The sequence below is a fragment of the Aythya ferina genome (genome assembly GCF_964211825.1).
Source record: "Aythya ferina genome assembly, chromosome: 4".
Taxonomy (NCBI): Eukaryota; Metazoa; Chordata; class Aves; order Anseriformes; family Anatidae; genus Aythya; species Aythya ferina.
This window is the reverse complement of record NC_140300.1, coordinates 76,342,504-76,369,202: the sequence shown is the minus strand read 5'-3', so window position 1 is coordinate 76,369,202 and position 26,699 is coordinate 76,342,504. Positions and strand designations below refer to the sequence as shown.

The 26,699-nt window shown below is 40.5% G+C and overlaps 1 protein-coding gene across 2 annotated transcripts in view; it reads left to right on the top strand.

Annotated features, from left to right (window-relative positions):
- PRSS12 (serine protease 12) overlaps positions 1-26,699 on the top strand; it is a 52,327-nt gene that overhangs the window by 12,234 nt on the left and 13,394 nt on the right. For both annotated transcript variants that reach the window (XR_014692602.1, XM_084517921.1), the window contains exons 3-11: positions 22-200; positions 2,315-2,465; positions 5,661-5,839; positions 6,485-6,626; positions 7,577-7,773; positions 10,245-10,386; positions 15,453-15,658; positions 16,359-16,437; positions 17,617-17,739. Coding sequence is in view for 1 of the 2 variants with exons in the window: in XM_084517921.1 (XP_084374047.1) it covers positions 22-200; positions 2,315-2,465; positions 5,661-5,839; positions 6,485-6,626; positions 7,577-7,773; positions 10,245-10,386; positions 15,453-15,658; positions 16,359-16,437; positions 17,617-17,739 (1,398 nt within the window). In the remaining variant the exon portion in view is untranslated. The remainder of the gene's footprint in view (positions 1-21; positions 201-2,314; positions 2,466-5,660; positions 5,840-6,484; positions 6,627-7,576; positions 7,774-10,244; positions 10,387-15,452; positions 15,659-16,358; positions 16,438-17,616; positions 17,740-26,699) is intronic.

Genomic DNA, 26,699 nt, shown 5'->3' with positions numbered 1-26,699 from the left:
TCCTGATTATTCTTCTTACAGTGAAAAAGGTACAGCAAAACACATACCATTTTCTGGACTGGGCCTTATTCCTGTTTACTGGAGTGAAGTGCGTTGTCGTGGTGATGAAGCAACTATATTGTCATGTGAAAAAGACATCTGGCAGGATGGAACATGTCCTCAAAAAGTGGCTGCTGCTGTCACATGTAGCTCTTCCCTGGGTAAAAAAAACAAAAACACAACATTTGGTATTTACCTTATTTAAATGGAAGCAGTAATAATTAATCATTATTAAATAAATAAACTTTATTAGACTTCTTGGAACAGGAAATTAAACAGATTGACTCATAGCATCATTAACTATTTCAGATTCCACTATGCTGTGCAAGCTGCAACTTAGAAGAACCACCTTTTACATTTTTATAATCAAGAAGCAAAATGTTGGTTTGAGATCCAGGTTGTGAGGAAGGGTGAAGAAGCTAGAATCCCCCAAGGGACTTCTGGCTGTAAAAGTAGGATCATTTATCCCTCTCATGTTATGTATTTATTTATTTACTTACTCACTCAGAGGTTCTTTGGTAGCCACACACTACACATCAATTTGTTAGCTTTTCTTGAACAATAGGGAGGAGCACCAATTTCACTCAAAGGCTAAACACAACTTTAGTACAGAAGTGTCTGATGCGTCTTGGGCTTACATTCCTTACTGTGACTGTGGCTGGCATTGCACAAGGAGCTATAAAGTGTTTGTCCTATTCTGTGTACATTTAAAACAGCAGGCCTGAGACCTCCTACCTGAAGATTGCCACCTCACACATCACTCATACAATACCAGGAAAATGTATTATCAAGGCTTTTAAGATATTTCATATTATTTTAACTGACGTGATAAACAGCATCTAAATAGGCAGTTATGCCACCAGGTTTAAAATGCTGCTGACCTCAAGGAAGGCTGGCAGTGCTGAGAAGCTGGCAGTGGCAGTCTCTTCAGCTGTAAGCAAAACATGTCGTATTGCTGCAGCCAACCCTGTGCTTCTTTTCCTCTCCTACTTGCATTCCTACCCAAAGGTAGATGCATTTTTGTCCTAAAGCTCCACTGTTCATGTGGAATATTTTGATGAATGACTTCCCAAACCATAATTTTATTCTTAATTTAGAAAACAGTAGTGTAGATGATAGAAAAATCCTTAAGCTAGGAAAGAACTTGAAGGCCAAGGAAAGAGACAGTTTTGCCTGAAGAAACTGAAAACTATACATTTGGAAAATTATACTTTTTGATCATAAGGTTTTCCTTCTGCTTATAAAAATTTTCACCAGAAAAGCTTGTTTTGTTTAGATAAATATATTGAAGGCTTTTTGTCTGTTTCAGTAATGCTGAAAGCGAGATTATCAATAATTCAGAGCCCAGGATATCTAAAATTAGTTAAATTGATCGTGAGATTCTGCAGACTAGATGAAGTTTTCTGAAGTTGCCTGTTCTGCAGATTCTACTGCCATTAGCATTTTAAGTAATTACAAAAGAAACAAAACCAGCAATAACAACAAAAAACCATTTCACACCACAGAAGATAGACTTGGAGAAATTCCCTCGTTTTTTTTTTTCAGCCAAGAAATAGATGAAGTAGCATTAATTGCTTGGAAAGTATACGCAAAAATGAATCACATTGTACATCATTCAAATGCTATATATGGTTAAACTTTGAAATAACCTTTTAAATACAAAAGTGACTAATTTTTTACATGATTTTAAGCTGTTTCTGTTATAGCTTTCTGTGGAAGTGATGCTTCCAAGAACATTTACTGCTGCACCACAAAAGGTCTAATTATTTGAAAAGACCAAAACTGACACCACATCTCAGAAACAGGCTGACAGGTTAAGGAAGGACACAATGCTTGCACAATTAAAGTGAGGCATTATAGTCAATGAGATTTCCATGCTTTGACATGAAAACATGAGGGTGAAATTCTACTTCTGTGGCAATGAAAGAATTTTTTGCCTCTTACAGATTTTGTCTTCTGGGACCAATGTTGCCATTAGTGGTAGAAGTGCAACCACTGACTGACTACACCACTGAGTGTAGTACTTGGTCCTAAGTATCTGTGGACAATTAAGAAACTCGAGAGCAGTATGGTTTCTTGTCTGTATAATATTTTTCATCTTCCGAGAGTGGAGCTCAGGGGAAACTTGCTATTTTCTAGCAAGTTTAATTTCAGGTTTTCCATCTAATTAGAAAAATTAAAATCTAATTCTTGAGCAGTGTCAGAGAAACCCTCTTTTCCCTTTACTATCAGGGTAACAAAATGACCTGTTCCTATAATCTGTGTTTGATCACAGCTTCTGTCTTTACTCTGATCCGGCTGGCTGGTGGGAACAACGCTTACGAAGGAAGAGTAGAAGTCTACCATGCGGGCCAGTGGGGCACTATCTGTGATGATCAGTGGGATGACGCAGATGCTGAAGTTGTCTGTCGGCAGCTTGGCCTTGGGTTTGTTTTTCTACATGTTTTCTACTCCAGCAGCAAAGCAGGGAAGGTAGTAATATACATAGCCTGGAGTTTTCCAAAGATATTCCTTTAAAATTGCACTTATTCTTCAAAGCAGGAACTACATTTATTTATAGAAAGATCAGGTACAGTGCCAATACTTTCAAGTCCCTGGAACTTTGTTTTATACGATCCAATTTCCAGTGTTATGTGATAGATGCAGTTTTGTCTGTAAGACAGACGAAGGATCTTTCTCAGAATAAATTCTGACTTTTTATTGAACATGCATTACAATTTCAGAAAAGTTGCAATCAAAATCCCTAGGTGAAGACAAGGAAGTTGCTTTTACTGTTGCAATCTTTTCATCCATTTCCATTCAGCTGAAGTGTTTAACAGCCTTCTTGCTTTGGAGTGAGAGCACTGCTCCTGTCAGAAAGGATAATCTTTTTGGCCTACCCATGAGAATCTCTGAAGATTTAAGTCATGAACCTCTGAAAACTGTCAGCTTGCATGCACTGAGTAGATACCAGTCTGAAGTTTTGAAGTAGATACCAGCTGAAGTTGCAAGTGATTCTGTCTGAACTAAGCATGGTCCATAATCTAGTCATAGCAGCACAACAGGATTTTCTTGCCCCTCTTCTGAACAGCCGGGGGTGATTTTGGTACCACACAGAGGATAGCTATCCAGTGCATGAGGAAAGACGCTGAAGAGCTGGGAGGCAAAGAGAACTGCTCAATCACAGACAAAGGAGACAGGGACAACTGGGATGAAAGGCAGATGGGTTGGAGAGGGAAAGAATGAGGAGCAAGATGCAGAAATGATACTAAGATATAAAACCAAGCAGGACTAGGAGATTACATATGAGACAGCCTGGGCTGAGAACTAAACAGGTCAGTGTAGAGGAGATTGGGATAGAACTCACCTGCAAAACTCTGCTGGAGTTATGAAGAATTAAAAGAAGTGGTGGTGAAGGCAGCAAGTTTTATGGTGTTAACTGGTAGCCCACAGAGTGCACTCATTTTTTAACCTGAAACTGAGGCCGTGTACTCCTGCTGGTGCCATGCAAATTAGCTCAAAAGGCTGAGATCTGTGCTGTACTTAAAAAGCTTCTAAATCTACTGGTGAGCTGTGTGGTAACCAACATGCCCCTTTGAATCCAGACTTCCATTTTTCCCTAGTTTATTTTCCTTTTAAGTCTAAGGTTTATGTAGAAAAGACTAAGTTAAAAAAAAAAAAAGGCAAAGAAAGGCATTACAGGTATTAGTAGCATGTAAAGATTGTGTAATGTCAGCTCAACCCTCTTGTGTATATGATTAATGGTAGGATCATCATCATTAGATGACCATGCATGTTGATATGTTATTTGGAATTAGAAAGGTCATTCTAAAGAAAAGGTAACGTCTCATTAAAAACCTCTGTCTCTCAAAAAAAAAAAAAAAAGGTACTAGAGGTACTAGCTTCAGACTGAATTTACTAATTTGCCCTGATAAATTCCCAGAAGAAAGCAGAATGTGTTTTGCTAAAATGTTACTTGCTAAGTGCTCGAGGATATTTTTGTTTTGCTCAATTACTCCTCTGAAGCAATTGCAGATCACAGCTCATCTCCCTACTGAGTAAATAAGACTTACTTTTTGATATTTTCTGTGCACCCCACCAGTTGAAGAAGGCATCTGGTCATCAGAGAAACAGTCTGAAAAGTCACAGCACTTTTAAGATTGAGCTTAACACTTCAGCTTAACAATTTGAAAAACAAATAGATTTAAAAAAAGACACAAATGCAAAACACAGATTATTTAATTTACCTTTCTCATATGTGCTTTTATTTACTGGGCACATATCATCTACATGATATCAACCACAACTTCCTACTTACTTCCTTTTCATAGAACCTTTTTCTGATCTTGGTTTAACTTTTTGTAAGCCTTTTATTGTTGCTATTTTTCCCATACCCCTTTTACTGTTTATCAGTAATTTGTATGATCACAAACTGTAAATTTAGTATTGTTTTCCTATAAAAAGAGAGAACAGATTGTATAGCTTTACACAATGCAGTAGAAATGAAACCCATATCTATCTAAATCCATATACGGACCAATAAAGCATTGCCTTAAAAACGTGAACTAATGCAACTCACATTGAGAAGATCACAGCAATGGACAATTCTGACACACCTTTGCAAAAGTCTTTTAAGAGTTTGAATGACTACAGTCTGAAACAAAAAAGCCAAGATCTGTCACGTTTTCAGTATAAACTGAGTATACCTTTCCTGCTAGGTGTTATGTAATGATATTCATAATAAGACAGATATTGAAAACACTTGCATAAAAACAAGACTGGATATATGAATGGAGAAACCATTGAGTGGAAGGAAAACAAACCATTAAAAATCATTTAGATATGAAAGACATTTTATCTTAACAAATAGAAGTGGAAAAATCCTGATAGATCATAAAGTGTTCAACATTGCATGATTTCTGTAATGCTGAACCAATGGAGTGTTTTCAGTTTATGTAGGTTTTTGTGCTCAAAATGCCCTGTGCTGACATAACACGTATAACAAGCATAAGGGTACTTACTGGTCTGTTTGCTGTTCTTATTTCTACAACTAATTTACCTTATGACATTGTCAATTCACTTATGATCTCTTTACCATGGTTTTTAAATGACTAAATGGAGAACAGTCATGTTTAGCTGCTTCAGATATGTATTTGAGATTTGTTTGATATGCTTTGAGGTTAACAGATGAAAGTTGCTGTAGGAATCTGTAGGATTATTATGACTGCATATAAATATTAGATGAAAATTAAAAGTGGAAGCCTTGTACCCATCTGTAAATCTACAATATTTTTTTAGGAATGTTATTCTTAAAAATTAAGAGACAGAAAAGGAAAGTGTCATAAATATGAAACAACGGAATTTGATGCCAAAAACATGTTCAAACTATGGAAATGTCAAAACAGCATGCTTAAGTTCAGCTGTAGTTGAACTTAAGCTGAGATGGAAGCTGAGCACAGAATGACATTGCAGTAGAGGTATAAAATGGGCTGCACTGTCAGCTGGTTACCTGAGCAGCAGCTTCTCAGGCAGTCCTGTTTGCTATTTTAGAAGCTGGATATGCAAGATTTTAGCTGTTCCCACTGCATCCAAGACTCTTCAGCTTGCCTGTACTTGACTCGGTGTTTGTTCCATTTTGACAGGGGTGTTGCCAAGGCATGGAGCCAGGCTTACTTTGGAGAAGGCTCAGGCCCCGTGCTGCTGGATGAAGTGCGCTGTACAGGAAACGAGCTATCTATAGAAGAGTGTCCAAAAAGCTCCTGGCAGGAACACAACTGTGGCCACAAAGAAGATGCCGGTGTCTCCTGTACGCCTCTTGCAGGTAGTTCAGTTACCAATAAACACACAAGAACAACAGTGACACATGCAGAACTGTTGTCTCTGGAGAGAGAATTTTTAAAGTCTGCAATTGCACAAACCTGCCCCAGTAATAACGTGTTGTGGCAGTATCAAAAAGAGCTGGCTGTTGCCTGTGGAAATTTTAGAGGTACAGAAAACCATTATTCCACACAAAGCCTTGGTTCTTCTGCAGCATGCTAACTGGCATTTACTGTACAGGGCATGCCTTAACCATGTATCGCATCTATCAGTAACAGTAGAACATAAAAGCAATGGGAAAGAGCAGAATATACAAAGAAAATGATAGGGTGTCTGTACAATGACATCATGCAATTAGAACCCATTCCTGTGAACTTGGTGTGTAATAAGGGCTTGGGGGATCAAAATCTCACACTTCTTCTCTGGCTCTTAAGCAACTGCATTATGCAACACTTCCCAACAACCTGCGCACATTATGGCATTTCTTTCATCTTCTCATTAAGTGGCATTCAGTGACCAGCACTAGATTTAGTAATCGAATAATGAGATACAGTAAAATATGATGCTATTCATTTTATTTCAGAACAATAATTGGACCTAAGAAAAACTGATTCTTGTTTTTGTTTTTCCTTACTTGTTAATGACACAGATGGTGCATTAAGGCTAACAAGTGGGAAAGGCGGTCATGAGGGACGCCTGGAGGTCTATTATACTGGGCAGTGGGGCACAATCTGCGATGATGGGTGGACAGAGCTGAATACACAGGTGGTTTGCCGGCAGCTGGGATTTAAGTAAGATTACTTGGTATTAGATATCTGACTCTTTGACTTGACAATGATGCTAGACATTTACATGAACCCTATATTCTTCAAGAGGCTGTTTTATTATTAGCTGAGTGCTTCCTAGAAACTACTGAGTTATGATCCATTAAAGCCTGCTTCCCTTAGTCTCCATCAAATATTTATGGCCTCAGTTTAGGTAGGACAAAAAGCTTCAGCTCAGTCTATGGTTCAGCAGTTTCTATTCACTGAGATCCTTATAATCATCTTTTTGGCTAAGTGATCCACAGAGAATAATAAATTTGTTGTGTTCTACTTTACCTAAAAAAGATCAATTCTTCAACATCTTTGCTCATGGAACAGTCTTCAAAAATCACAGAGACTTAAAAGGTATAAATCCTTGTGGATCTAGCTCAAAAAAACCAACACAGTCCAGCCCTGAGACACTGTTATGTATTGAAAAATATATTTTAGAAAAATTCCCACTAGTTTCATGCATTCATTCTTAACTATTTTTCACACTGGCTGTGGTTAGAAGATACACTCTCACTAGGTAGTCATTGTTGTGCCTTCATATTATGTCAGATCACATTCAAAAAAGCCAAGACCCTGACATTAACGTGTATATATGATACTAAGAACATGCTTTAAGTCCCAAAGTCAGTGAGACAGATATGTAATTGGTTGAACAGAAGCCTTAATCAAAGGTGATACATTCTCAAGTCTGGTTCAATGTAACAGTAATGCCTTAAAAATACGCATTATCAGGAAACAAGCATATAGTGCTCTCATTGATTTTAATGCTAACTGAACCTGCTCTGTCATGGTTCATACTGTCCACTGTTACGCTTGAGAAATCCTTACTTCTTAAGAAACAATTAATTTCCTTTCTAGTGCTGAAGTATCACATGCCCTTTGATCACCGTGGACCCAAACATTACGTACATGTGTTTGTTACGCAGGTATGGAAAAAGTGTGCCTGAGAGCTACTCAGAAGGGAATTCTGCTCCCATCTGGCTGGATGATGTCAGTTGCTCAGGGAAGGAGACAAACCTCCTGCAGTGCTCAAGGAGAGAGTGGGGAGAGCATGACTGCAGCCATCAGGAGGACATCAGACTCATTTGCTACCCAGATAATGACAGCCATAAGCTCTCGCTTGGTAAGGCAGATCTTTGGTAACATCGCAATGGGAGTAATGCTGTGGGTACAGATCCAAGCAAAGCACAGTGTATTTAAAAGGGTCCCCAAAATCTTAATGTTTGGCAGAAGTACTCAATTTAAGATGAGGAAAGGGAAAAGCTCACTTTTTTCCTGAAGATCATAAGGAAACAGTAGAGAGAGATCAGCATGAATTTGTAAAGTAGCAAAGTCAGATTCCAGTGGTCCTGTTTAGATTCTCTAAATCTTTATCTTCATTGGATTTTAGAACTGTTCAGCCCTTCCCAGTGATACTCTGCATTGCACTCAGCACTCTCCAAGTTCTAAGGAACTGCCTCATATTATCAAAAGTTGGAGAGGAAACTGTACATTGAAAAATATAAATTAATAGTATATCCTCCTATGGCCTTACATACAGACAGTCTGAAAAAAAGAGCTACAGAGAAAGAAGGCAAATTCAGAGGGAGCAGGAAGAAAGGGTGAGAAGCATTACATCCTTACAGATGTAAATCAAACAAGAATTATGGGTATCAGATATGCACAATAAAAAGATGTGGAAGTGCACAATCTGCACTTCCACATGCACTTTTCTAGTCTCTCCCTCTTTCTACTTTTTTTTTCTTTACAGCCTTTTAACCTTTAAGAATCCAATGGATGTTTTATTTTGCAGTACAGTTCCATTATGTATAGATGATGTTGAATCATATTTGGTAGAAAGAATCTTCTCAGAACAAAAATAACAGGAATCCAAATCATCACTGCTGCCTTTACAGATGCAAACCATCTGTGCTGCTTTGCTCAAGTTCCTATAAAGTGTAATCTTAGCTGAAGGAGGTCCGGTTCAGTTAAATGCATCCATATGGTAACATTCTCACATCCCCATTACCAGAAAGTCATATTAATTTTGTGCTCATAAATAAATACATGCTAAAACATAGGCTGATGAGTTAACAATAAAACAGATATACTGTATTGTGAATATCCCATGCCTCTAGCTGGGTACCATAATGTATACCTAAATCATACTCTTCCAGTGCAACACATCATTTCAACAACAAAATGAATATGGTGTGTCTAACATTTCCTAAAGGCTTCCTGACTGGACAGGGGACAAAGACTCTATTGTTGCTCTTTACTTTCCAGCACATGAAAAAAGCATTTTTTCTCCCTTTAAGAATGAATTCAGTGGAAAAATATGAGTAGATGATATAACTTGAGGAAATGCAGACATTAAGGGACACTAAAAATACAATATACCGTAAAACCCACAACATTTGTTTAGTATATAAGATCCTGACAATGTAACTAAACAGAAAGTTGATGAAACAAACAATTGTAACTGTCCAGGCACTATAAACTCCAATGAGAAAAATATGCCTTAAATTACATTTGAAGCAAAAAGACTTCTTTTTTCCCCTAATTTAATCAGTGAATTAAACCAGATTAAACCAGCTCTGCACCAGATTAAGGTAATTCATGCCCTAAATTAATCTGAATTAAATTTCAAATGCAAGTATCTCAAAATAGGCTTTTATTTAAGAGCAGAATTAATTAATTTCTCATCCTTACAGTGTTAGAAGAGATTTGGAATAGATTAGAAGGATGAAGGACAACCTTACCAATTATTCAAAATAAGGAATACTAATCAGACAATAAAGATGGCATAGTAGAAGATTCACAATGTGATTCTCACTTAAACAGTATAAAGAGACCTCAAAGGAATTCATAACTGTTTCAAGGCTACTTGCATACTATAAGGGAGTCTTAATGTAAGTAAGAATCAAATATGTACTTCACTTAATGATTCAAAATTTAACTATAGGCTGAGCACTGAACAAATCATGATTAATCAAGTCTGACTAATCCATGAGTGAGATTGTGTATTACGAACATATCTGAATAAGCAATTTAAAATGCTAGAAAAATAATCACACTTTGTTAATAACGCACAGTAGATCATTATGCTATCATACAAAATACGCTACAGAACAGCATGTATAATAAGTAATAACTGAATTTCAGCACAATGCTGTACTTTTTCGCTGAGATTGTGGTAAGACAAGTGGTAGCAACTGGTCTGAGAATGGATTTATGAACTAAGGTATTGTTACATTTATCCACAACGTTTTTGCAAGGAGAAGGTGTCCCATGGATGGCTACCACAACAAAAACACCTCAGGTGTCTTTGCCATTAAAGGGAAAATTGTTCTGTGCCCACTGTGGTCAAGTGCCCTATACCCTATGCACTACGAAGTTCAAAGCACAGGGAGTACAGTAGTATTTCATAATACCTTACACTTTGTACAAACTACTTCCTTTTGTCAGCTAGGGAAAAATACGTGACTATTTTATCAGCTAACATTAGGCTTGCTGAGCATAAAGATCAGTTGACCCTGTATGCTGAATGTAATTACTTAAAGTACTAGTTCTTGCTTCTGTTGTTGTGGGTTGACAGCTGTAATTTATTCCCAGGTCCTCCCATCAGGCTGATGGATGGTGAGAATAAGAAGGAAGGACGCGTAGAGATTTTTATCAATGGTTTGTGGGGCACAATTTGTGATGATGGATGGTCTGATAAGGATGCAGCTGTAGTCTGTCGACAGCTTGGGTACAAGTAAGAAAACTTGTTAAGCTGTTTCTCAAGTTATCTGTTTGCCATATCTAACAATGTTAAGTTTATGCAAACAAATATCACCAAATTACGTCTGTTGCATAATATATGTCTTCTAAAATTTATGTGTTTGGCATAATTGCTGTATCTAACAAAGTTTGTGCAACTCAATATCACAGATTTATGTCTCATCACATAACATATACATTTTAAAAGTGGTATGTTTGGTATTCTTTTAGAAAAACATTTATACTATAAGTAGTAGTAGATTATATCTTCAAAACAACAAAACTTAACTTGCATTATCTCTGAGTGAATCATCTCTTTGGTCTGCTCCATCCTCAGGCCTCTCTAGCCTTTTATGTTTCTCTCACAGATGACCAAACTCAATCACTTATCCCCACCTTCTGCTTTAAGTTTTTGCAGAGGTAGGCAGTTGGATGGATTCTCAATTTCTGTCATGTGAGAACAGGGATTTAAGATTATAGGATACAACAAGATACATGCTTCCTGAAGGGCTAAGGATAAACAAATTTTAGAAATCTAAAACTAGGTTCCAGAAACTGGGAGAGCTTGTCGGAAATACTGGATCTTGGCGACCCTGTGTCTAGACAGTCGCATTCCACAAACCTGACTGTGCTGTTAAGTACAATGATGAGCTGGAATTGCTTCTGGGCCTAGGAGCTCATGCACAGATCTTTTTGTTGAAGTTTAAATTATATTTAGTGGTGACTTGGCTGTTCCAAAGCAAGACTGGAGCTACTGCATTCATGCACCTGAACTTGGGGGTTGATGAATGTTGTTTCTTTAGTAATAAACACGATGACCCTTTCCTGGGAGAAACTCAAAAAGCACCTAACACTGAAGCTGACATTAGTTTTCCTAAGACTGATCACAGAACTAAACATTATCATTTAACTCCCTTTACAATGCTATGTTTAGTTCCCAAGTCTTTCCTGCTGAGGAATCTTTCTACTTGGCCTTGCATTACATTCCTTTGAAAAAAATTACATAATTATTATTACAAATGGGAGAAATGGCTGCCTTAAAAAGGAAGAACTGTGTAAACAAAGGGTAAAGATTGAGAACATAGACTGAATTTTTCCTGCATATATTTTTCATAATGTCAGTGGTCATCTGTACATTTATTTAATGAAATCCTGCTTTGAAAAATTCTCAGCTATTTATTAGAGTTCATTTCTGAGGCTGAAACAAGAGAATCCTTGAGTTGGCAAAATCCCTAGGTTAAAAACAATACCAGTTTTAAAGATGCCTCATTAAGCTGGCTTGTCAAATTTGGGATTAACATTAGGAAAACATAAAAAAAAAAAAAAAAAAAAAGAGCCTTACTAATTGGCTAAGAAGTCATGAAAACATAAAAATAATAGCAAACTAGTCAAACCATATTTTTTAGCAGGATAAACACTAAGAGAACATGTACCTTTTCTCAAGTACTATCTACAGTGTGATTGTGTTTAGCATACAAAAGAGTATTTTGATAGAGTGAGCGAAGAGCTAACTAGGGTTTTAGAATCTCCTTTATTTTTGTAACAAAAAAATAGAATTCAATAAAATTGTATTCCTTTCATTTAGGATAAGGTTGTAAGATAAGGTTATAAGAACACACACTTGTGCAACCCCACAAATAAACAAATATCCTGCCATTGGTGCTCCAAAAATGATCTAATACAGAAATAGAAGTCTTCTAGGCTAATTGCTCCTCTGTATTAATCAACTAGATTTCCTCATTAGCAGCATTATTAATAATGGTAATACCACTTTGGAAGAGCTCAGCATGTTATTGTCTATGGTCTTGTGTCTGAGAAAAGCTGGAGGATAAGACCTTCTCTCCAGGGACAGATCCAAGCAAGCAAGGCTATTTGTCTGATGGTCATTCCTGCATAGACAGCTGTCTTGGCAAGCAGCAATTACATGACACACATACCTTCGATAAGGGTGGTCTAAAAACACTTGTAAGATCATGTTCTAGCATGTAAAAAACACAGGACTTTTAACGCTTTTACACTTAAAGCCTTCCCAATTTTATGAAATAATTTACTCTACTAATCTGTACTCCTTACTTTAGGACGCCATGATTTTTACATTTTTTTCCTGGTAGATGTTCTTAAGCAGCTTTGTTCATTTGTTTTTCGTCGAATGGGTACGGACTATACTTCTCAGCAATTACCAGCAAACTGATAGATTACTGATGCACAGTAAGAGACAGATAGCTATCATATAAAGGTATCAACAGTCTATGCAGTACAAGTCCATGACTGAATTCATGGCAACGCATGACTGCTATCCACATATGCTAAATTTCCTCCTCTCTGTGTCTTTCACCTATAATATTTACATATGCAACCTCATACATATCAGTATTCTTTGAGGTTTGCCTGGTTAGCCAGTGGAGGCAGCGCCTGCAAAGTCTGTACAGGCAATTATCTACTTCTCTGGGAAAGGCTAAATCTACCGCGGTGACTCACAACAAAGGAGCAACTTTAGAGCAATGCCCTGACGCAGAAACTCTGTATTCTGACACAGAGATACCTAAACCAGATTAAGAATTTGCCAGGAGAGCCTGTGCTGCCCCAGTATTTTGTAAAACCATACATGGTTCAGCTGCCCTTCAGCATCAGGGAGTTGGACATACAAGAGAAGATATTAGGAGCAATAAGAGACACATTGCTTGTGACTGACAAACTATATCATCCTAAACTCATTAGACAAAGATTGTCCTATACCGGTTCCAAAGTCAGTTAAGGCTTTGGATTATCTGGTAAATAATATCTGGTGGCCATGGAAATTAAAAATGCCTAAGGACAGTTGACCTTGTAGTATTATCTCTGAGAGATAAGCATCATGCTTCGCTTTCCTGGCTTTTTACAATCTGTGAATTCTAAATAACATTTGCTACTTAGAAATCCTGTCCCCTTCAATACATAGTAATGAAATCCATATAGGCAAGGCTTTCTATGTGCAAGTTTGAAAAACGGAGGAAGTTTGTATGTATTGCTTTCATGTTTGATTTACAATATATTCTATGTTATGAATTAAATTATATCAATATGGACAATTAAGGGCTGGATTCTTTGAGTTTTATCTAGCAGAAATCCAGCGTTAATGAGACAAATAGTTTTGCAGAAACGTGCCACAAATCTGACTTACTTATATGGTCAAGGAAAAGCAATGTTTGTCTGGTAAATAGCTTTATCCCTTTTTATGTTACTAATTCTTGCTGCTCCCACTGACTCAACACTTAGTTGTTGGACAACCCTTACTTGCTTTGTATGGCCTCAAACCATACTAACATTTTTTTTTTTGTCTTTTTTTTGTCATTGTCGTGGTTCTGCTCGAGTGGGCAGCTGAGCTCCACCACAGCCGCTCTCTCACTCCCCCTCCTTAAAGAGGAATGGGGAGAAAATATGATGAAAAGGGCTCAAAGGTTGAGATAAGGACGAGAAGATCATGCAGTAATTATTGTAACAGGCAAAACAGACTCAGCATAAGGAGATAGTAAGATTTATTGCTCATTACTAACAAGCTAGAGAAGTGAGAAACAAAGGAAAGAAACCAAAAGCACCTTCCCCCCCCCATCCACCCTCTTCCATCTCCTCCCCCCGAGCGGCGCAGGGGAACAAGGGAATGGGGGTTATGGTCAGTCTACAGCACTTCTCTGCTGCTCCTTCTCGGTCACTCTCGTCCCCTGTGCTGTGGGGTCCCACCCACGGGATGCAGTCCTTGATGAACTGATCTGGTGTGGGCTTCTCACAGGCAGCAGCTCTTCCAGAACTGCTCCAGATATGGGTCTGTACGACGGGGTCCATCCCTCAGGAGAAAACTGCTCCAACCTGGCTCCCCTACGGGCAGCAGCTCCTGCCGGGTCACCTGCTCCTGTGTGGTCTCCTCTCCACGGGCTACAGGTCCGGCCCGGAATCTGCTCCGGCAGGGGTCTTCCACAGGCGGCAGCCTCCGTCGGTGCAGGGCCACCTGCTCCACCGTGGTCTCCTCCACGGGCTGCAGCATGGAACCCTGCTCCACCGTGGTACTCCATGGGCTGCAGGGGGACATCCTGCTTCACCATGGTCCTCACCACAGGCCGCAGGGGACTTCTGCTCCGGCACCTGGAGCACCTCTCCCCCTCCGTCTTCACTGACCTTGGCGCCTGCAAGGCTGTTTTGCTCAATCCTCTCACTCTCCCAGCTGCTGCGTGGTGCAGCGTTTTTTTCCCTGTCTTAAATATGCTCTCACAGAGGCGCAAAACAACATCGCTTATTGGCTCAGCTCTGGAAAACAGTGGGGCCCTTAGCAAACATGGGGCAGCTTCTAGATCCTTCTCACAGAAACCACCCTATGGCCCCCTGCTACCAAAACCTTACCATGTAAACCCACTACAGTCATCGCTAACATTTTTTTTTTTTTTTACATAAGTATTGCAATTGTTACATTTCACTGCCTTTATCCAATTACATTGCAGTTTTAGAATTTAACTATGGAAGTGCACTTTAAAAATGATGTGATTTGTACTCACGATAACAAAATATGTTAATAACTATTAACAACTAATAGATCTGTAAATAGTGGCTCCTACTACACTTCAAATATACTACCTTAGTTAACTAGTCCGTCTTTCTCAGGTAACCAAGCCATTAAAAATATATTTTTAGCATTCACAGATGCTGATTTTTATATAAGGATTAAAGGGATTATGAAAAATCAGCTTTCATATATTTTGCTTTATTGTAGATATTTGTAATGCCATTACAATGTAAAATACTTGGCATAGTACCTTTTAACTAGAGACATAAAAGCACTTTTAAAACAATAATGAAGTATAGCAATTTTGTTATTATTATTAATACTACTATTATTTTTCCTACTTACCAGAGTAACAGAGGCAGTAAGAGAAATTGTCATATAGTAAATCAGTGACATGACTTGGAATAAAACCTTGGTATCTTCATTTCACTACTGATACTCTATTTCATTTGTGTAGAACAATGCCTCAAAATGTTTTAAGTAATATATATATATATATATACACACACACATATATGTTCTGTTTCCAGAGGTCCAGCTAGAGCAAGGACAATGGCATATTTTGGGGAGGGCAAGGGCCCGATCCATGTAGATAACGTGAAATGTACTGGAAACGAGAGATCCTTGGTGGACTGCATTAAGCAGGACATTGGAACACACAACTGCCGTCACAGCGAGGATGCAGGGGTCATCTGTGACCACCTAGGCAAGAAGACCCCTGGGAACAGCAATAAAGGTGAAGTCCCTTTTTGAGTGATAAATAAACAACTTTGGATGGGGAACTGGATGGGGATCTGTTGGGATAGGAAGAGATGGAAGTAAGCAATCCAACCTTATAGAGGAAATACTTACATATAAGAATTTCTAGAAACACAATTGGAATGAAATTGTCTGCCTTCACCATTTAATTTTACTGCTGTAAAATTACTTCAGTAATTTTACTGCAGTGGCAGCACTGCAATGGAATCATTAAGATTATTCCAATCAGACAAGGCATTTGTTTGCCATAATTTGCTGCAACCATGTTTATTAAAACGTACAACGGAAATGAAAATGCAAAAGCCTAGACAGCTCCTCACAGCTTTTCAAGGTATTGCATATCTTCAGCTGAGGATTGAGACCCATGTGGTACATCAAGTTCCGCTTACACTTTCATGAGGATAATAAAGAAAGAAGCCCACAGAAAGTCCTAGGAGTAAGTCCAGATGTACACTTGAGAAGCAGAGCACAACTGTGTAAATTGCTCTTTGATCACAGTTAAAAAAAATAGCTAAAAAGAATTTCTGAGTCTGAGAGAATTCAGTGTGTATTCCCAGAGCAAAATTTGGTTGATAAAAACTGTCATGAAACACACGTAGTGTTTTTTAGTTAACTCTCATCGCAAAATTGATGCTTTTTAAAGTTTAACACTGTCTCCATCTCTGTTTCTGGTTTAGATTCTCTTGCTTCTGTTTGTGGATTGAGATTACTACACCGCCGACAAAAGCGAATAATTGGTGGGAAAAATTCTTTAAGGTAAATATTTGGTAAAGAAACATCATTTTCAATATAAAGCTTCTAAGACATCTATTTGCCATATGCTGTTTGCATAACTTATGCTTTTACTGTAGATTTTTTTTTGTTTGTCATGAGAAGCAGAAATACACTCAGCAAATTTGGTGGGAAATTAAAAAATATTCATTAGTAAAATCTTGGAGTATTAGTTGAAAATCTGTAAATACTTATGGCTGTTTAGCTACTGGATTGGGTTAAGTTTCTTATTTTCAAAATAGTAATTTCACTTATTTTCAGAGGATATCTTGATACCAGGATGTGAGCTATACTAAGAGATCTATGAATATGGTACAAGGCTCTAAATACTACCTATACTGAAGGAAGGTACGATTCACTGCCTGATTTTCCTCCACAAAACGCAGCATGCTGGTCTAGATGATCTTGGGCAGCTCCTGTACTCCCACATACCTATTCAAATTGACAGGAGTCAGAAAATATCTGTTGCTTTTTCCTGATGTTGCTGTTGCTAACAGAAGTATCCCTTTCCCTCTTTCTTCCTCTCAGATTGTGTATTTTGCTAATCTATTAAACTGGCAAAAATCAATCCATCCTGTCTTGATAGGCCTGCAATAATGCATCACAAATCTACTACCCAGAACAGAAGATTGCAGGCTGAACCAAGGTGTTAACCTATTACTTGTGTTTATACCGTTGCTTTAGACCTCCTGATCTGTAAGCTTCCTTTTTTAAACAGCTCAGGATCAACAAGGCAGATAGCAACTCAGACAGGAAAGCAGTCTGGGATACATTTGTCAAGAATTTCCCTTCTTTTCCTTCACCAGTTGACAGGAATTTTCTGGTTTGTTGACTTGGATGGTATTGGGCAAGGAACCCATAGAATTTATTTCTGGTATAATGAATGCAATCTGAGAAGGGAAAATTAAAATTATTCGCAGTGGGAGGAAGTGCTCAGAGTGCTGGGTGTCCAAACAATCCATTAACAAATCTCAACCATTGTTAAATGGAATTGTGGATGCTGCAGGAATATAGAGGTATTCTCAACTGCTACTCGATACGTACCATGATTTGTAAGTTCTGTCAGTCAAAGAAGCTTACATGGGATTTACATTCAAGGTAACTGACGAGCTACCTTACCTTTCCATTTTTGTACCCTGAAAGCAATGTCTGTGCTCTCTGCAGGGGTGGCTGGCCATGGCAGGTTGCCCTCCGACTGAAATCTTCTCATGGTGATGGAAGACTCTTGTGTGGTGCTACTCTCATTAGCAGCTGCTGGGTCCTCACTGCTGCACACTGCTTTAAAAGGTAGGTCTGTCTCCCTTTAACAATGCAGTGCATTTTCAAACTACATCACATTTCTGGGTGTAGGCAAAAACATTCTGGTTCAAGCCTATTGAAAACTGTTCAAAAGAGTTCAACTTTGATTTAAAAAAAAAAAACACAAAAAAAAACAACAACTGGCATCCTTTGCCCCCAGATAAAAACAAACAATAAAAGAATTCATTGAAATATTCCAGGTGTACCCACGAGATCTATATTCAAAACTTCAGCATTTCCATGCAAAAGCATAGGCAAAACTTCTGATATTTTAACAGATCTTTCTATTTCAACAAAACTGCAGCTTATGTCTTTTAGCTTATAGCAAAGACAACTGAGCAAACATCAAACACAGGAACTGTTTTTATTTGTTTGTTTTGTAAATGCTTGATGTTCTTATACTGACTAGCTGTACTTGTCCCCCAAAACTCTTTGTAAGGTATAGCATTATTATGTATTTTGCAGAGTCTAATAGGAAAGTAAATCTGTAAACTGGACACTAGTGAGACTGAACAAGTTCTGCTCATTCTTCACAAATAGACTGGAGCAACTACCTTACTCTGTTATTGCACAGCACAAACAGAATTGTGTCTTTTGCAGCTATCTAAATAAAGATTGCATCTCCTTTAATAGAACTTGGTCAAACAAAGAAATAGTTGCCTAAGATGCAATGCTAGGATATTTTCCGATACTTGTATCTAGAAAACTATGTCCAATTCAGCTCTCCAACACTGGTATCTAGCAAACTATGCCCAATTCAGCTCCTTTCCACGTAGACTGCAACATACACTCTGTTATAAATCACATCTGGTCTACTTGGTCCAACTTTTTCTGCAGTTCTCAATATCAAACTATTATCTAGCTTTTCTAAATGTCTTTTCACATTTTTGCAGAAATGTTTTGTTACTAATGATTCTCATATTAGGTTTTTATTATATGAACTTTTCAGTATTTTTGACATCAGAAATTCATTGCCATGAAGTTACTGTAGTAAAAAAACCCACCAACTTGCAAAGTAAGGAAGTTGGTGTAATATTTTAAGCTTTCAACAGCAATTATTTCACTGGAACTCCTACAGAAGATTGCAGTACAGACTGGAATAAAAGTGTAGAAGAACTGCATTGCAGTTCTGAGGAAATTTGCTAAAATTGGCCTGAGTGGGCTGCAAATGTTTAACCTTTGGACTTTTGAGCCTTTCCTTTTGTACACTAGTAAGTAAAAAAGAAGGGTCAGGCATATTTTTACTCAAGTGAATAGGAATCATTACCTTTGCTTAGTGCCAGATGTACTTCTTTTTGTTCTTATGGTTCATGAAAATCATGAAAGATTTTTCTTAGTAATATTTCAAGTTGATATGGTCAAACTCAATGAAATTACTGCTTACTTCCACTGGTATTCCAGTTGTTTCCGTGGACCTATGAAAGCACTTCAGCTGCTGTCATCAAAATTCATATAAAATGGCTTCATATTCCCATTCATCATCTCTATAGTGATTACTAAGGATGCACCTTAAACTCTTGAGAAAGCCTTTGATTAGAGGCTTGAAAACACACCAGTCCTTTCTGTTGTTTTACCTTCAAGCACAGGCAAGAAAGGAAGGTCACAGGAAGGCAGTTACTGTTTCTGTGTACAAATCAAGGTCGTAGCTACCCAGCCGTCCTCTTTATTAGAATGCTTTTACACATTCGATGATACAGGTTAGTTACTGCGGTGCCTGGAACTGTGTCCTTGCAGTTCCCACTCCCCAGAGAACACATTACCTGCTCTTTGCTATGGCTTGCTTATTTCACTGGGGCTCCAAGTCCTAAGGATGTGCTGCCAAAAGCATGCTCATTTTGGATCCTTTCCTGAACACCAACATAAGGGGAAGATGAGTGGCTGTTCATTGAGCTACTCAAGGGTCTGTAGCAGGCTCTCTTAGAACTGTTCATTACATGCTTACAAATTGTTTTACTCCAGATGTTGCATTTAAAATAGCACAACCTTAAATCTAAGCATGCAGCTCTGGCAGATGATGGATGCACTACTGTTTAGTGTAAAAGAGAGAAGACCCCTTTGGTTCTGAGCTGGCACCGGACAGACAGGACAGAACTTCCTAATGCTCTCAGAGTGATTTTCTTCAGGACTAGGATAGGTTTTAAAGTACTAACTATAGATCAAATGCCATCTTCACATATTTGCCACAAACAGACAAGAGAAAGTCTAGTATACCATTTCCTGTATCCTGGAAATCGGAGTACTGCTTAAACAACAAAATTGACCTAGACTGTATTATAGATAAAAAATTAAATACTTAATTTTTTTTTTTTGCATGATGGTAGAAATTGTTTGCCAGCAGTAAAGTAGCATTACTAGTTTCTGTGATTTCATATCTACAATTGAGATAGAAGGCTGTTTGAAGCTATTTTTCCTTTTACAACCCACCCATCTTATTAGCAAGATTTGTCCTGAGTGGTTCTGACAGCTACAGGGAATTTTCAGACCTATACATGAAAAAATACTAACTTTGGATAATTAGAAATATGAGGCATGAAATAAAAAAGAAATTAGAATGACCATGTCATTTTTAGAATAGCACTTACATGTGATCTGCTGCACAGAGCCAGAAGCGTATCTATAAATTATACGACAGCATTTTCAGTGACCTTTTGGAAATGTTTTTGGCAGATTATGTCAGGCAAAATATATTCAATGCTAATGGCCTGGTACATTTGTATTCTAATATAGTAACACTCAGATGTGTACCAAAAAACAGTAAAATATTACTTTCAAGTATTCAAAGATAGTATCTAGCAGCTCATTCTGGGGTACAGAGTCTTACTTACAATAGCTTTTAATGGCAACTAACATTGTTATAAACAATGACTAGCAAATATTATCAAACCATTTAGTACTGTTAATTGGCAAAGAAACCCATAATTTTACTTATTTTATTGGGCTTAGTTCTATCATTTAGATGCTGTCGTGGTTTAACCCGACCGGCAGCTAAACACCACGCAGCCGTTCGCTCACCCTCCCCCCTCCCTCTCTGGGACGGGGGAGAGAAATGGAAAGTGAAGCCCGTGAGTTGAGATAAAGACAGTTTAATAAGACAGGGAAAAAAAAATAACAAAATAATAATAACAATAATAATAATGATGATACAATGGTGATAATACGAAAGTAATAATAGTATGTACAAACAAGTGATGCACAATGCAATTGCTCACCACCCGCTGACCGATGCCCAGCCTAACCCCGAGCAGTCCGGCCCCCTCCCCCCGGCTAGCCACCCCTATATATTGTTTAGCATGACGTCAGATGGTATGGAATACCCCTTTGGCTAGTTTGGGTCACCTGTCCTGGGTCTGTCCCCTCCCAGCTCTTACTGCACCCCCCAGCCTGCCCGTTGGCAGGACAGAGCAAAGGCTGAGATGTCCTTGGCTTAGTATAAGCACTGCTCTGCAACAATTAAAGCATCGGGGTGTTATCAGCACTCTTCTCATTCTAAGCCAAAACACAGCATTCCACCAGCTACTAGGAAGAAAATTAATTCTGTGCTAACTGAAACCAGGACATCTATCCACCCCTTATTCCATACCATTTATGTCATGCTCAGGTTACACTCTTTTCCATACATTCTAATTAGTCACCTATAGTAATCATGGTAGTGATAACATACAGTATAATATACTATTTAACATGGTGCAATTCAGTTCATGGGCTATTCTCACCCAGTATTAAATCTCCTTGAGGTACACACCGGACCTCTCCGTTCTTTTGCATCACCCACCAAGTATATCCAGGTCCCTGAGCGAAAACAATTCCACGAATAGGTTTGCCTTTTCCTGAGGCAGGAGTAGCCCAGACTGTTTTACCCAGCATATTTTTTACATGCACTACAGGAACTTTATCCCCATCTACAGTACGTAACAGGTTTGATTGGGCAGGTCCAGCTCGGTTGGTAGATCCCCTAGTATTGACTAACCAAGTGGCCTTTGCCAAATGCGTATCCCAGTTTTTGAACGTCCCAGCGCCCATTGCTTTCAAGGTAGTCTTTAACAGGCCATTGTATCGTTCAACTTTCCCGGAGGCTGGTGCATGATAGGGGATGTGATACACCCATTCAATACCATGTTCTTTGGCCCAAGTGTCTATAAGGTTGTTTCGGAAGTGAGTCCCATTGTCTGATTCTATTCTTTCTGGGGTGCCATGTCGCCATAGGACTTGCTTTTCAAGGCCCAGGATGGTGTTCCGGGCGGTAGCATGAGGCACAGGATATGTTTCCAGCCATCCGGTGGTTGCTTCCACCATTGTAAGTACGTGGCGCTTGCCATTGCGAGTTTGAGGGAGTGTGATGTAATCAATCTGCCAGGCCTCTCCATATTTATATTTCAGCCATCGTCCTCCATACCAAAGAGGCTTTGACCGTTTGGCTTGCTTGATTGCAGCACATGTTTCACAGTCATGAATAACCTGTGCTATAGCGTCCATGGTCAAGTCCACCCCTCGATCACGAGCCCATCTGTATGTTGCATCTCTACCTTGATGGCCTGAGGTGTCATGGGCCCATCGGGCTATAAATAATTCACCTTTATGCTGCCAATCCAGGTCCACCTGAGCTACTTCAATCTTAGCAGCCTGATCCACCTGCTGGTTGTTTTGATGTTCTTCAGTAGCCCGATTCTTGGGCACATGAGCATCTACGTGGCGTACTTTCACAGCCAGGTTCTCTACCCGAGCAGCAATATCTTGCCACAATGCAGCAGCCCAGATAGGTTTGCCCCTACGCCGCCAGTTGTTTTGCTTCCATTGCTGTAACCATCCCCACAGGGCATTTGCTACCATCCATGAATCGGTGTAGAGATAGAGAACTGGCCATTTTTCTCGTTCAGCAATGTCTAAAGCCAGCTGAATGGCTTTCACTTCTGCAAACTGACTCGATTCACCTTCTCCCTCAGCAGCTTCTGCAACTCGTCGCGTAGGACTCCATACAGCAGCCTTCCATCTCCGATGCTTCCCCACAATACGACAGGACCCATCAGTGAACAGGGCATATTTCTTTTCATTCTCTGGCAACTGGTTGTACAGTGGGGCTTCTTCAGCACGACCCACCTCCTCCTCTGATGATATCCCAAAGTATTTGCCTTCTGGCCAGTCCATGATCACTTCCAATATTCCTGGGCGACTGGGGTTTCCTATTCGAGCCCGCTGAGTAATCAGTGCAACCCACTTGCTCCATGTAGCATCAGTTGCATGATGCGTAGAGGGGACCCTTCCCTTGAACATCCAGCCTAGTACCGGTAATCGGGGTGCTAGGAGGAGCTGCGCTTCAGTACCGACCACCTCCGAAGCAGATCGAACTCCTTCATATGCTGCCAATATCTCCTTTTCAGTTGGAGTATAGCGGGCCTCAGATCCTCTGTATCCCCGACTCCAAAACCCCAGAGGCCGACCTCGAGTTTCCCCAGGTTCTTTCTGCCAGAGGCTCCAGGTGGGGCCGTTCTCCCCGGCTGCAGTATAGAGCACATTCTTTACATCTGGTCCTGTTCGAACTGGCCCAAGGGCTACTGCATGGACTATTTCCTGCTTGATTTGTTCAAAGGCTTGTCGTTGTTCAGGGCCCCATTCAAACTCATTCTTTTTACGAGTTACTTGGTAGAGTGGGTTTACAATCAGACTGTAATTTGGGATGTGCATTCTCCAAAACCCCACAACACCTAGGAAAGTCTGTGTTTCTTTTTTGTTAGTTGGTGGAGACATAGCTGTTATTTTGTTGATCACATCCATTGGGATTTGACGACGTCCATCTTGCCATTTTATTCCTAAAAACTGGATCTCCCGTGCAGGTCCTTTGACTTTATTTTGTTTTATGGCAAAACCGGCTTTCAGAAGGATTTGGACTATTTTCTTCCCTTTCTCGAAAACTTCCTCTGCTGTGTCACCCCACACAATAATGTCATCGATGTACTGCAGGTGTTCAGGAGCTTCCCCCTGCTCTAGTGCAGACTGGATCAGCCCATGGCAAATGGTAGGGCTGTGTTTCCACCCCTGGGGCAGCCTATTCCAAGTATATTGGACTCCCCTCCAAGTGAAGGCAAATTGTGGCCTGCACTCTGCTGCTAGAGGGATGGAGAAAAATGCATTAGCGATATCAATTGTGGCGTACCACTTGGCTGCCTTCGATTCGAGTTCATACTGAAGTTCCAGCATGTCCGGCACTGCAGCACTCAGTGGTGGCGTGACTTCGTTCAGGCCGCGATAGTCCACTGTTAGTCTCCACTCGCCATTAGACTTTCGCACTGGCCATATGGGACTATTGAAAGGTGAATGAGTCTTGCTGATCACTCCTTGGCTCTCCAATTGACGAATTAGCTTATGGATGGGAATCAGGGAGTCTCGGTTGGTGCGATATTGCCGCCGGTGCACAGTTGTGGTAGCAATTGGCACTTGCTGTTCTTCGACCCTCAGCAACCCCACAACAGAGGGGTCCTCTGAGAGACCAGGCAAGGTAGATAATTGTTTAATGCCCTCTGTCTCTAAGGCAGCAATACCAAAAGCCCACCGGAACCCTTTTGGGTCCTTGCAGTATCCTCTTCTAAGATAGTCTATGCCAAGGATACATGGAGCATCCGGACCAGTCACAATGCGGTGCTTTTCCCACTCATTCCCAGTCAGACTCACTTCAGCCTCCAATACAGTCAACTGCTGAGATCCCCCTGTCACTCCACAAATATAGATGGGCTCTGGTCCTTTATAGCTCGATGGCATTATAGTACATTGTGCACCGGTGTCTACTAAAGCCTTATACTTCTGTGCGCGTGATGTGCCAGGCCATCGAATCCACACAGTCCAATAAACTCGATTGTCCCTTTCCTCCCCCTGGCTGGAGGCAGGGCCCCCCTAATCCTGGTCAGACTCTTCCTCGTTTCTGTGTTTGAAGGACTGTCTGCTGGAAGTTGGAGCAGCAAACTTTTCAGAGAATCCCTTTTTCCTGATTGTTTTCTTTTGCAACTCACGTACCCGTGCCTCTAGGGTCGCGGTAGATTTTCCATCCCACTTTCTCATGTCCTCTCCATGGTCTCGTAAGTAAAACCACAGGGTGGCACGGGGTGAGTACCCACCATATCGTCTTCCTTGTGTGGGTGAACGCCTACCCCTGACAGCTGAGACACTGCTTTGTACAGGTGCGAAGGAGAATAATCTCTCTTCAAGTTGGTGAACCTTTTCAGAAAGTTTCTCCCAAGTGTTCTCCTTTGGTCGGTGGGCACTGGTTGGTTCAGGTGGGGAGGACAATAGATTCTCTTCAAGTTGGTGAACCTTTTCAGAAAGTTTCTCCACAGCTGAGACGCAGGCCTGTAAGGAAGAGGAGAGACTTTCTTCGTACTGCCGGAGTTGTTTAGCCGCTTCACCCACTGTGGGTTCCTCATCCTCTTTCCAGGCCATTATTGCCAATGAGCTGGCATATGATGATGGTGCACTCCGTACAAACTTCCGCCACATGGGTCGTGTACACTTGACTTCATCTGGATCTGTGGATGTTTGTTTGAGGTCTGGATCCTCATAAATCACTTCCCGTACGGCTAATTCCCTCAGGTACTGGATTCCCTTCTCCATAGTGGTCCACTTGCCTGGTAGACATAAAATATCTTCCTTGAAGGGATACCTTTCCCTCACAGCTGAGAGGAGACGCCTCCAGAGGCTGGTGGGTCGTGCTCCATCTGCAATTGCTTTGTCAATGCCGGCGTCTCGAGCAAGGGATCCCAGCCGCTTGGCTTCCCTGCCGTCTAATTCCACACAATTGGCTCCAGAGTCCCAGCACCGGAGCAGCCAGGTGACAAGCTGCTCACCTATACAGCGACCAAAATCTTTTCGCACATCTCGTAGCTCGCGCTCGTTTAGGCTTCGGGTAGTTACTGTTGCTCTTTCGGCATCCTCATCTTCCTCCTCCTGAATCCTTGACGGCCCAGCGTCGTCATCATCTTCGTCATCTCTATACTTAGTTTTGGCAGAAGCCTTACCTGGATTGGCAGAAGACTCTCTGCGTTCTAAACGACTTGAATTTCTATACCATATTTTCACCTTCTCTACAGGGGCAGCTTGCACTGCTACTGCTCGTTTCTCTGACTTTGTTACAGGGTCTGCCACAGGGGTTGGAATGCCCTCTGCAGGGTCAACTTGCACTGCTACAGCTCGTTTCTCTGACACGGCCACAGGAGCTGGAGCGGCTACAGGAGCTGGAGCAGTTGCAGGAACCGGAGCTGTAGCGGCTACAGAAGCTGGAGTTGGAGCTGGAGCAGTTGCAGGAGCTGGGACTGGAGCAGCAGTAGGAGCTGGAGCTGGAGCAGTTGCAGGAGCTGGGACTGGAGCAGCAGTAGGAGCTGGAGCTGGAGCGGCTTCAGGAGCTGGAGCTGGAGCGGCTTCAGGAGCTGGAGCTGGAGCAGTTGCAGGAGCTGGAGCTGGAGCGGCTGCAGGAGCTGGGACTGGAGCGGCTGCAGAATCCACCGTAGGGGTCACAGTGGCCGTTGGGTCTGTCACAGGGTTTGGAGTGGCCGCAGGGTCTGTCACTAAGTTGACAGCAGTATCAATGGCAGCTCGATAGGCATGAGCCAGGCCCCAGCACGTTACAATGATTTGTGTTACTTTGGAACTGCCAGAATCATTACACCTTTTTTTCAAGCATTCTGCCAGTTTTTGAGGATTTTGCCATTGTTCAGGGGTGAATTTCCAACACACTGGGGGTGCCAACTGCTCTAGATGCCTGCCCATATCCACCCATACTCCCTGCCACCCACAACTATACTGCCTCCGGGCAGATCTCCGGATGAGCTTCATAAGTAGTTGTTTAACTTTAAGCAGAATCTGAAGTGCATTCATGAGGCAGAACAACAAGACTATGGTATTCTGAGTATTCCAGAAATATTCAATATCTTGGAGAGCTAGTGTGACAAGCTCAGGGGATAAGAGGG